This window comes from Pristiophorus japonicus, chromosome 9 (assembly GCF_044704955.1).
Source record: "Pristiophorus japonicus isolate sPriJap1 chromosome 9, sPriJap1.hap1, whole genome shotgun sequence".
In the NCBI taxonomy this organism is placed as follows: Eukaryota; Metazoa; Chordata; class Chondrichthyes; family Pristiophoridae; genus Pristiophorus; species Pristiophorus japonicus.
In genome coordinates this window covers 97,697,237-97,709,840 of record NC_091985.1, presented here as the reverse complement: position 1 = coordinate 97,709,840, position 12,604 = coordinate 97,697,237, and the positions used below count along the sequence as shown (strand labels likewise).

Sequence of the window (12,604 nt, the reverse complement as noted above, 5' to 3'; positions counted from 1 at the left end):
GTCACCTTCTGTGGTCTTGGTTTGTTTTTGATTGCCTCCGTCTTTGAATTGGTGGGCTTGATGCCGTCCGCTGCGATCCTTCTCCCCAGGAACTCCACTTTTGGCACCAGGAAAACGCATTTCGAGTATTTTAGCCTCAGCCCCACACGATTAAGTCGATTGAGAACCTCCTCTAGGTTCTACAGGTGCTTGATGGTGTCCCGACCTGTAACCAAGATGTTGTCCTGGAAGACCACGGTGCATGGGACCAACCAGCAAGCTTTCCATGTTCCTCTGGAATAGCACCTCGGCTGATCGAAGCCCAAAAGGGTATCTGTTGCAAACGAAAAGACCTTTGTGCGTGTTGATGCAGGTGAGGCCTTTTGAAGATTCCTCCGGCACTTGCGTCATGTAGGCCGAGGTCAAGTCCAGCTTCGTGAATGTTTTCCCTCCTGCCAGAGTTGCAAATAGTTTGTCTGCCTTTGGTGGCGGGTATTGATCCTGCAGTGAGAAACGATTGATAGTTACTTTGTAATCACCACAGGTTCTAATGGTGCTGCCTCCCTTGAAGACTGGAACAATCGGACTGGCCCACTCATTGAATTCGATCGGCGAAATGATGGCCTCGTGTTGCAGCCTGTCCAGCTCGATCTCCACCCTCTCTCTCATCATGTAAGGCCTTGTGATAGATGGGTCCTGTCCCCGGAATCAAATGGATCTGCACTTTTGCTCCTTGGAACTTCCCGATGCCTGGTTCGAACAGCACGGGGAACTTGCTTAGGACCCGGGCACATGAGATGTCGTCGATGGACGAAAGCGCTCGGATGTCGTCCCAGTTCCAGCGTATTTTTCCCAGTCAGCTCCTGCCGAACAGCGTGGGGCCATCGCCTGGTACCACTCAGCGTGGTAAATTGTGCACCGCTCCATTGTAGGAGACCTTTACGGTAGCACTGCCATTTACGGGAATCGGTTCCTTTGTATACATTTTAAGTTTGGTACGAATGGGAGTCAGGACTGGCCTTGAAGCCTTGTTGCACCACAACTTATCGAAAGTCGTTTTACTCATTATGGACTGGCTTGTGCCCATGTCCAGCTCCATGGACACCTGGAATCCATTTAATTCAACCTTCAGCATTATCGGGGGATACTTTGTGCACCCCATATACCTTTGCCTCCTCGGACTCAGGCTCTGGTTCATCATGATCCACCGTGGCTCTGTCCTCCTCTGCAACATGGTGGTTTGCAGGATTAGCAGGGTTTTCAGCTCACCTGCACATACGTTGGAGGTGTCCCATTGTCCCACAGTCCTTGCAAACGTATCCTTTGAAGTGGCATGAATGGAATCGATGATCACCCCCGCAGCGCCAACAAGATGTTAATTGCCTTGTATTCACCACTCTTGATGGCAGACTCTGAGTCATCGGCAGACGTGCAGCTACAAGTGTGCAAGTCCTGCCATGTGCATTTCGATTCAAAAACAACGTTACTTTGTTCACAGTAGTTGCAACAGCACTAGTGTGCTGGGAAATTTGTTTGGTATTGTCACTGGTGGAGATAAATGCCTGGGCTATCGCTATGGCTTTACTCAAGGTTGGGGTCTCTAGAATCAAAAGTTTGCGAAGTATTACTTCATGGCCAATGCCAAGTACAAAGAAGTCCCTGAGCATATGCTCCAATGTGTCCTTCAAATTCGCATTGTCCTGCAAGGCCCCTTAGCTCGGCGACGTAGCTCGCCACTTCCTGGCCTTCAAACCTCTTGTACGTGTAGAACCGATACCTCGCCATCAGAACGCTTTCCTTCAGGTTGAGATGCTGCCGGACCAGTGTGTACAACTCATCGTACGACTTGTCTGTGGGTTTTGCTGGAACAAGCAGGTTTTTCATGAGGCTATACGTTGGTGCCCCGCAAACGGTGAGGAGGATCACCCTTCGTTTGGCAGCGTTCCCTTCTCCTTCTAGCTCGTTGGCCACAAAGTATTGGTCAAGTCGCTCCACGAAGGTTTCCCAATCATCTCCCTCCGAAAATTTCTCCAGGCTGCCCACAGTTCTCTGCATTGTTGCATTGGGGTTCGTTATCTGCATCTTATCGCCATTTGTTAAGTCTTGAATAAAGAGTCAGACGAGATACTGAAAGCTCAAAGTAAGTGTGACTGTAGTCCTTTATTACAGATCTCAGAGTGCCTCTCCAGCCTGTGAGGCCTCCCTTGGGACTCCAGGGAATAAGCCCTCTGGTGGTTAGACATGGTAATTACAGGTTTACATACATAACAAGACTCAAGAATAAATAATGGGAAACGGGGAAATGGCAGAGACTTTGAACAAATATTTTGTATCGGTCTTCACAGTAGAGGACACTAAAAACATCCCAATAATTGATAATCAAGGAGCTATTGGGGGAGGGGGTACTTAAAACAATCCCTATCACTAGAGCAAAAAGTACTAGGCAAACTAATAGGACTAAAGGTGGACAAGTCCCTTGGACCTGATGGCCTGCATACTAAGGTCTTAAAATAAGTAGCTGCAGAGGTAGTGGATGCATGGGCTGTAATCTAACAAAATTCCCTGAATTCTGGAGAGATCCCAGCGGACTGGAAAACTGCAAATGTAACGCTCCGATTTAAGACAGGAGGGAGATAGAAAGTAGGAAACTATAGACTAGTTAGCCTAACATCTGTCATTGGGAAAATGTTGGAGACCATCATTAAGGAAATAGTAGCAGGACATTTAGAAAATCATAATGCAGTCAAGCAGAGTCAGCATGGTTTTATGAAAGGGAAATCATGTTTGAGAAATTTGCTGGAGTTCTTTGAGGATGTAACGAGCAGAGTGGATAAAGGGGAACCAGTGGATGTGTTGTATTTGGATTTCCAGAAGGCATTCGATAAGGTGCCACATAAAATGTTACTGCACAAGATAAGAGCCCATGAGGTTGGGGGTAATATAATATGTTTTATAAATATATTAAGAGCAAGAGGATAACTGAAGAAAGGGTAGGGCCTATTAGAGACCATGAGGGTAATCTGTGTGTGGAGGCATAAGATGTGGATATGGTTCTTAATGAATACTTTGCGTCTGTTTTCACAAAAGAGAGCGGTGATGCAGACACAGCTATCGAGGAGGAGGAGTGTGACATATTGGATGAAATAAACATAGTGAGAGAGGTGATATTAAGGGGTTTAAAAGCTTTGAAAGTGCATAAGTCCCCAGGCCCAGATAAAATTTATCCCAGGCTGTTAAGAGAAGCAAAAGAGGAAATAGTAGAGGCTCTAACCATCATTTTCCAATCCTCTGGCTGCAGATGTGGTGCCAGAGGACTGGAGGACTGCTAAAGTGGTACAGGTTGAGCGTCCGAAAACCAGAAACCTCGGGAGCGAGGCTGTTCCGGATATTCCCGGATTTTGGAACGTCTTTGCCTGGGCCGAAGAAAGTGGGGTCGGGCAGCCGAGGTAAGGGGGCGAGGTCAGCCCCCTGAGTAATGGGGAGGGAGGGGGGCCGAGGTAAGGGGGAAGGAGGCGGGCCAAGGAAAGGGGGAGGGAGGGGGGCCGGGGCGAAGTCGGGCCGGGGAGAGGTCGGACCACGTGATGTCGGGGCGGGCGAAGTCACGGCGGGCGAAGTTGGGGCGGGCGAAATAGCGGCAGAGTCAGGCCGGAGGTCGGGCCGCCGAGGGCCGAAGCGAGGTCGAGCCGCCGAGGGCAGGAGCGAGGTAGGGGCGGGGCGAGGTCGGGCAGCCGAGGGTCAGGGCGAGGTAGGGCCGCCGAGGGCCGGGGCGAGGGCCAGGCGCAGAGGGCCGGGTTGAGGTAAAACAACCGAGGGCCGGGGCGAGGTCGGGCCGCCGAGGGCGTGTCGAGATATTGTTGGAGCGAGGTCGGGCCGGAGCGAGGTTGGGTCGCCGAGGGTCGGGGCAAGGTAGGGCCGCCGAGGGTCGGGGCGAGGTTGGGTCGCCGAGGGTCGGGGCGAGGTTGGGTCGCCGAGGGTCGGGGCGAGGTTGGGTCGCCGAGGGTCGGGGCGAGGTTGGGTCGCCGAGGGTCGGGGCGAGGTTGGGTCGCCGAGGGTCGGGGCGAGGGCCAGGCGCAGGGGTGAGGTAAAGCAGCCAAGGGCTGGGGCGAGGTCAGGCCGCCAAAGGCGTGTCGAGGTTGGGTCGCCGAGGGTCGGGGCGAGGTAGGGTCGCCGAGGGTCGGGGCGAGGTAGGGCCATCGAGGGTCGGGGCGAGGGCCAGGCGCAGGGGTGAGGTAAAGCAGCCAAGGGCTGGGGCGAGGTCAGGCCGCCGAAGGCGTGTCGAGGTAGGGCCACCGAGGGTCGGGGCGAGGGCCAGGCGCAGGGGTGAGGTAAAGCAGCCAAGGGCTGGGGCGAGGTCAGGCCGCCGAAGGCGTGTCGAGGTAGGGTTGGAGCGAAGTCGGGCTGGAGCGAGGTCGGGTCGCCGAGGGTCGGGGCGAGATCGGGCCGCCGAGGGCGTGTCGAGGTAGGGTTGGAGCGAGGTCGGGCTGGAGCGAGGTCGGGTCGCCGAGGGTCGGGGCGAGATCGGGCCGCCGAGGGCGTGTCGAGGTAGGGTTGGAGCGAGGTCGGGCCGCCGAGGGCTGGGGCGAGATTGGGCCGCCGAAGGCGTGTCGAGGTAGGGCCACCGAGGGTCGGGGCGAGGTTGGGTCGCCGAGGGTCGGGGCGAGGTCAGGCCGCCGAGGGTCGGGGCGAGGTAGGGCCACCGAGGGTCGGGGCGAGGGCCAGGCGCAGGGGTGAGGTAAAGCAGCCAAGGGCTGGGGCGAGGTCAGGCCGTCGAAGGCGTGTCGAGGTAGGGTTGGAGCGAGGTCGGGCTGGAGCGAGGTCGGGTCGCCGAGGGTCGGGGCGAGATCGGGCCGCCGAGGGCGTGTCGAGGTAGGGTTGGAGCGAGGTCGGGTCGCCGAGGGTCGGGGCGAGATTGGGCCGCCGAGGCCGTGTCGAGGTAGGGTTGGAGCGAGGTCGGGCCGCCGAGGGCTGGGGCGAGATTGGGCCGCCGAGGGCGTGTCGAGGTAGGGTTGGAGCGAGGTCGGGCCGCCGAGGGCTGGGGCGAGATTGGGCTGGAGCGGGGGTGAGGTCGGGGCGAAGTCGGGCCGCCGAGGCGGGGGAAGTCCGGATTTCGGAACACTTTCCGGCTTCCGGACGACCCCGTCCCGGATCAGCCCGGTGTCCGGATTCCGGAACATTCCGAATTTTGGAACGCCGGATTTCGGATGATCAACCTGTAGCTTTCTTTAAAAAGGGAGAAAGGGATACATTGAGTAATTACAATCTAGTCAGCCTAACCTCGGTGGTGGGAAAATTATTGGAGAAAATTCTGAGGGACAGGATAATTTAGAAAGACACGGATTAAGCAAGGACAGTCAGCACGGATTTATTAAGGGAGGATCTTGTCTGAATAACTTGATTGAACTTTTCGAGGAGGTAACCAGGAGGGTCGATGAGGGCAGCGGGTATAAGAACATAAGAAATAGGAACAGGAGTAGGCCATACGGCCCCTCGAGCCTGCTCCGTCATTCAATAAGATTATGGCTGATCTGATCATGGACTCAGCTCCATCTCCCTGCCCGTTCCCCATATCCCCTTATCGTTTAAGAAACTGTATATTTCTGTCTTAAATTTATTCAATGTCCCAGCTTCCACAGCTCTATGAGGTAGCGAATTCCACAGACTTACAACACTCAGAGAAGAAATTTCTCCTCATCTCTGTTTTAAATGGGCGGCCCCTTATTCTAAGATCATGCCCACTAGTTCTAGTCTCCATCATCAGTGGAAACATCCTCTCTGCATCCACCTTGTCAAGCCCCCCCATAATCTTATAAGTTTCGATAAGATCACTTCTCATTCTTCTGAATTCCAATGAGTAGAGGCCCAACCTACTCAACCTTTCCTCATAAGTCAACCCCCTCATCTCCGGAATCAACCTAGTGAATCTTCTCTGAACTGCCTCAAAAGCAAGTATATCCTTTTGTAAATATGGAAACCAAAACTGCAGTATTCCAGATGTGGCCTCACCAATACCTTGTATAGCTGTAACAAGACTTCCCTGCTTTTATACTCCATCCCCTTTGCAATAAAGGCCAAGATTCCATTGGTCTTCTTGATCATTTGCTGTACCTGCATACTATCCTTTTGTGTTTCATGCTGTGGTGTATATGAATTTTAGCAAAGCTTTCGATAAGGTCCCACATGGCAGACTAGTCACAAAAGTAAAAGCCCGCGGGATCCAGGGTGACGTGGTAATTTGGATCCAAAATTGGTTCAGAAGCAGGAAGCAAAGGGTAATGGTTGATAGTGTTTTTGCGACTGGAAGGATGTTTCCAGTGGGGTTCTGCAGGGCTCAGTGCTAGGTCCCTTGCTTTTTGTGGTATACATCAATAATCCAGACTTGAATATAGGGGACATGATTAAGAAGTTTGCAGATGATACAAAAATAGGCTGTGTGGTTGATAATGAAGAAGAAAGCTGCAGACTGCAGGAAGATATCAATCGACTAGTCAGGTGGGCAGAGCAGTGGCAAATTGAATTTAATCCGGAGAAGTGTGAGGTTATGCATCGGGAGAGGGCTAACAAGGAAAGGGAATACACATTAAATGGTAGGACATTGAGAAGTTTAGAGGAACAAAGAGACCTTGGAATGCATGTCCACAGATCCCTGAAGGTAGCAGGCCAGGTAGATAAGGTGGTTTGGGAGGTATACAAATACTTGCCTTTATTAGCCGAGGCATAGAATATAAGAGCAGGGGGGTTATACTTGTACTGTATAAAACACTGTTTAGACCACAGCTGGAGTAGTGCATGCAGTTCTGGTCACCGCATTACAGGAAGGACGTGATTGCACTGGAGAGGGTACAGAGGAGATTTACAAGGATGTTGCCGGGAGTGGAGATTCTTAGCTATGAGGACAGATTGGAGAGGTTGGGTTTGTTTTCCTTGAAACAGAGGAGGCTGAGGGGAGACCTCATTGAGGTGTATAAAATTATGAGGGGCCTAGTTATAGTGGATAGAAAGAGCCTATTTACCTTAGCAGAGGGGTCAACAACCATGGGGCATAAATTTAAAGTAATTGGTAGAAGGTTTAGAGGGGATTTGAGGGGAAATTTCTTCACAGAGGGTTGTGGGGGTCTGGAACTCACTGCCTGAAAGGGTGGTAGAGGAATAAACCCTCAGCACATTTAAAAAGTACTTGGATGTGCACTTGAAATGCTGTACCCTGCAGCGTTACGGACCTAGAGCTGGAAAGTGGGATTAGGCTGGATAGCCACTGGTTGGCTGGCGTGGACACCATGGCCCGAAATGGCCTCCTTCCGTGATGTAATCGTCCATGATTCTATGATTCTATTCTATGATTAGCCTGGATAGAGGATTGGCTAACCAACAGAAAACAGAGAGTTGGGATAGATGGGTAATTTTCAGGTTGGCAAACTGTAACTAGTGGGGTGCCACACAGATCTGTGTTAGGGCCTCAACTATTTACAATTTATATTAATGACTTGGATGAAGGGACCGAGTGTAACATAGCCAAATTTGCTGTTGATACAAAGATAGATGGGAAAGCAAGTTGTGAGAAGGATGCAAAGAATCTACAAAGGGATATAAGAACATAAGAAATAGGAACAGGAGTAGGACATACTGCCCCTCGAGCCTGCTCCGCCATTCAATAAGATCCTGGCTGATCTGATCATGGACTCAGCTCCACTTCCCTGCCCGCTCCCCAAAATCCCTTATCCCCTTATCGATTAAGAAACCGTCTATTTCTGTCTTAAATTTATTCAATGTCCCAGCTTCCACAGCTCTCTGAGGCAGCAAATTCCATAGATTCACAACCCTCTGAGAGAAGAAATTTCTCCTCATCTCTGTTTTAAATGGGCGGCCCCTTATTCTAAGATCATACCCTCTACGTCCAGTCTCCCCCATCAGTGGAAACATCCTCTCTGCATCCACCCTGTCAAGCCCCCCCCCCATAATCTTATACATCTTGATAAGATCACCTCTCAGTCTTCTGAATTCCAATGAATAGAGGCCCAACCTACTCAACCTTTCCTTATAAGTCAACCCCCTCTACCCGGAATCAACCTAGTGAACCTCTGAACTGCCTCCAAAGCAAGTATATCCTTCTGTAAATATGGAAACCAAAACTGCACGCAGTATTCCAGGTGTGGCCTCACCAATACCTTATATAGCTGTAGTAAGACTTCCCTGCTTTTATACTCCATTCCCTTTGCATAAAGGCCAAGATACCATTGGCCTTCCTGATCACTTGCGGTACCTGCATACTATCCTTTTGTGTTTCATGCACAAGTATCCCCAGGTCCTGCTGTACTGCGGCACTTTGCAATCTTTCTTCATTTAAATAATAACTTGCTCTTTGATTTTTTTCTGCCAAAGTGCATGACCTCACATTTTCCAACATTATACTCCATCTGCCAAATTTTTGCCCACTCACTTAGCCTGTCTATGTCCTTTTGCAGATTTTTTGTCCTCCTCACTCATTGCATTTCCTCCCATCTTTGTGTCATCAGCAAAGTTGGGCTACAGTTACACACAGTCCCTTCTTCCAAGTCATTAATAGAGATGGTAAATAATTGGGGTCTCAGCACTGATCCCTGCGGCACCCTACCAGTTACTGGTTGCCAAGTGAGTAGGGAAAAATTTGGCAGATGGACTTTAATGTGGGAAAATGTGAGGTTATCCACTTTGGTAGGAAAAATAAAAAAGCAAATTATTATTTAAATGGGGAGCGATTACAAAATGCTGTACTACAGAGGGATCTGGGGATTCTTGTACATGAAATGCAAAAAGTTAGCATGCAGGTACAACAAGTAATCAGGAAGGCAAATGGAATGTTGGCCTTTAATGCAAGGGGATGGAGTATGAAAGTAAGGAAGTCCTGCTCCAACTGTACAGAGCATTGATAAGACCACACCTGGAGTACTGCGTACAGTTTTGGTCTCCTTATTTAAGGAAGAATATACTTGCATTGGAAGCCGTTCAGAGAAGGTTCACGAGGTTGATTCCTGAGATAAAAGGTTTTCATATGAAGAAAGTTTGAGCAGGTTGGGCCTATACTCATTGGAGTTTAGAAGAATGAGATGTGATCTTAATGAAACATAGAAGATTCTGAAGGGGCTTGACAGGATAGATGCAGAGAGGATGTTTCTCCTCATGGGGGAATCTAGAACTAGGGGGCATAGTTTCAGAATAAAGGGTCGTCGCTTTTAAAACAGAAATGAGAATGAATTTCTTCTCTCAGAGGGTCAAGAATCTTTGGATTTCTCTACCCAGAAAGCTGTGGAAGCTGGGCCATTGAATATATTTAAGGTGGAGGTGGACAGATTTTTAAATGATAAGGGAGTCAAGGGTTATGGGGAGCAGGCAGGGAAGTGGAGTTGAGGCCAGGATCAGATCAGCCATGATCTTATTGAAGGGCCAAATGGCCTTCTCCTGCTCCTATTTCTTACGTTCTTATGTTCAACTAATGCTTCTCAGGCAAGTTGCTAAACACCTTGGAAAGAATGGGGAAAATGTGCTTCTGGTCAACTGATGTACACCAATATTGATAGTATGCATGGAGGAGTCCTGGTCAATAGACTGATACACTTCCAGATGGAAGGAAGGCAGATGGTAGAAGGCAGAAGGCAGAATATAATGGGAAAAACATTAGCAACAGAATCAGATGAGCGAAAATACCAGAAAGTTGTTTTTGGAAAAAAAACAACTCTACAAAATGCCTGATTTATTGAAAATAAGTTTAACTGAGTACCTTTATAATATTTGAAAATAATTGTTAAACATAATACTTATGGGTTATTATAGCTCTAAATAAATTGCAGCCAACAGCATTAGGTTTCTATAATGATAAGTTCAGCCGCTCGTCGAGTCAAGCATATATGCAATATACGTTTATTTTTAAAACAATATGATTACTGCCTACTGAGATATTAATGTGCAAAGTAAAATGTGCAAGCATAAAAGTCACAAAGGATCTTAATAATTGATAATAATTGATGGTAACCTGGCCCTGACCTGGGCAAATGGCAAACCTTGTCAGCTCTGCCCATAAAGAAACTGGAGAAGGAGCCAAATAAATATCTTAAAAAGATCCAGACTTGCAACAAATAAAAAATATCGTCTTTTTAAGGTCACAACCTCACCATCCCAAAGCAGCACTGAACAAAATGGATTTCTGACATCAACAACTGGGATAAGATGGTTACAGAAAAATGCACAAAATTCTTGCATTTCTTCTTCCAGAACTTAATTAATTGCAGTGTTCAGGGGTGACTCCATGATCTGTCACTCCCAGCAGGCAGCAGTGCTAGTAGGAAGCATTGCTCAGGAAATTACATGTGAGCAGAGGATGTAAAATCACGAGCTGTGTGCCCACAAGTTCCTTACACATGCTCTCAATGAGTGCTAATCCGTGCTAGGAGCGGTAGATCACAGAATCACCTCCTTTATCTACAGCGCTGTCCTTTGTTTGGGGCTTATTGTATTGTAATAAAATTAAGCTAGTGCACCTGAGAATATTCAACATCATAGGCAGTCCCTCAATGAGAACGACTTGCTTCCACACCAAAAGGGATGAGTTCACAGAAGTTTCAATGAATGACCCGATATTCCAGTCCTGAACTCCAACCGAAGAGGTGGAAGATGCCTGTGCGTGGACCTTTTTAATATGTGGTGACTGTTGCACATCAACACCGACAGAGCTTGACAGAGCTCGGCCTTTATCCAGTGGTAAGGGTTAACCAGGACGACTGGAGACCTGCTCTGCTGCACGGACCTAGTGTGCACACATATCGCAGTGTGGGCAGGTCCATGCTGCCCCGGGCCCTCGGCGCTTCTGGGCCCCGTACCCTCATTTGCCGCACCTCCGCCATGATTCCTCGCCGTTCCTTCGCCACAAACATTTGCCGCACCTCCGCCACGATCTCTCACCACTCCTCCACCACAAAAACACTCGCCGCACCTCCGCCACGATCTCTCACTGCACCTGAGAATGGTGCAATGATGAGTAACTACTGTATACTCTTCTGCACAATCCAGTGTAATAACTGCAGTATTCAAGATCCTTATTTACAGCACAGAAGCAGGCCCAACAAGTCTATTTGTATGAACGTGTTTGAATGAAGTATATTGAGAACTGCTGGGAATTACGTAATGTTTTGAAATAAGAGTTCAGAATTCTAAAGTCATGACTCATAGAACCAGAATTTCCTTATAATTTTTAGAGCACCAATGGCTTAAGAGCCATGTTGCACCTTTTTTTTCTGAGGAAATTTATGTCGGTTTTACACCAAAATCTAGCAAAGTATGAATCTCATTTATCATTTGCATCGCTCCTGAGTTGTGTCCACCAAAACCCCACTTAGCTCATTAATATAGCTCTGCCCCATGCAATTTCCTGCATTTATACCACCTCTGAAAGGGCCTAAATTCAGTTGGAGCATGTCCTAAGATGTGCATTATTGAGATTTCTGGAGTTTGGTAGCGGTATTCTTCACAGTTTTTGTTTAATTCTTACTGGGACCTGCACTACTCTTAACCAAAGTGCTGTTAGTCTAAGTGCACCTGGAATTTTTCAGGCCCTTATTCCCACCCCTATCGCCACTCATTCAGAAGGACTTAGGGCTGGATTTTCGGCTTTTGAGATTTCAGAATGGTAATGGAGGTGAGGGGTTCCTGATACCGCCTAGAAAAAGCTTGTGTCCTCGTCTGCAAAATTCAGCAAAAACTGAGGTTCCATGATCGGGGGTGCAAAATCAGGCGTTGCACAAGGAAGTTTTTGCGTCCCAGCCGAAAATCAAGGTGCTAAAAAAGTTTTGTTGATTTAAGGGACTTCATTGTTGTTCAGTGCCCTGCAACATAATGTTGTCTATTGTATGGTTTTATTTTGGTGGGGGGAGATTTTGTTACTTTGTTGCAGTCAAATTTATGATTCATCCTTTGCCATTGGTGTGTTCACCGGAGATGTGCCTTTATGGGGGCACATAGCGTGTCCAGTGTTAGCTCCATCTCTCAGTTTCCTTCATTTAGGAGAACCAATACATTATGAGCTGGCGATGTACGACTCTTGGTCCGGCAGCATCTCCATGCTGCCTCCCCCGTGGAAGGTGTGGCTAGCCAATGGGGCCCAGCCAGCCTTCTCTTCGTCGTTGTCCTCCTCTTGAGCAATCCACACTGGCAAGGCCTGGCCCCTCGTGATGGCCAAGTTGTGCAACATGCAGCATACCACAATGAATTTGGATGCCTGTTGAGGGGAGTATTGAAGGCTGCCTCCAGAGTGGTGCAGGCATGGGTCTGCCTGTAGGAGATGGCATATCTCTGTCAGCACTTCCTTTCGGAAGAGCAGCCTTCTCACACACTGCTCCTCAGAGAGCTGGAGGTATGAGCGTTGGTGCCTGTAAACCTGTGGGGGGATAAGCCCTCCTCCCTAGATGTCTTCGTCCTCTCCTCATCCATGGGCCGACATGGCCAGCAGCCTTTCTTCTAGCTTGACACCACCTGGCAATAGCATGCAGCATGATACGCTGGCAAACTAGCAATGCCCCCATTAAATTTTCTCACTGACCTTGTAAAGACACTCTAATAGCAGATAAAACTGCCACTTTCAATTCGGAGCGTGATGTGTGCA

General features: G+C 48.8%; 1 protein-coding gene across 1 annotated transcript; it reads right to left on the bottom strand.

Moving 5' to 3' along the window:
- Positions 1 to 4,331: 4,331 nt before the first annotated feature.
- On the bottom strand, positions 4,332 to 12,193 carry LOC139273901 (uncharacterized). The gene is made up of 2 exons (XM_070890976.1): positions 12,039 to 12,193; positions 4,332 to 5,199 (listed from the first exon to the last, which is right to left on the bottom strand). Exons 1-2 carry the CDS (start codon positions 12,191 to 12,193, stop codon positions 4,332 to 4,334), a joined length of 1,023 nt encoding a protein of 340 aa, XP_070747077.1.
- Between the last annotated feature and the right edge of the window lie 411 nt (positions 12,194 to 12,604).

Bases quoted from the DNA above. Each gene is read 5' to 3' on its own strand.
- LOC139273901 (XM_070890976.1), bottom strand. From the start codon at position 12,193: ATGTTGCACAACTTGGCCATCACGAGGGGCCAGGCCTTGCCAGTGTGG. The intron at 5,200-12,038 runs GTACATCGCCAG...CCCTTTTTAAAG, and splicing joins ATGCTGCCGGACCAAGAGTC to AAAGCTACAGGTTGATCATC.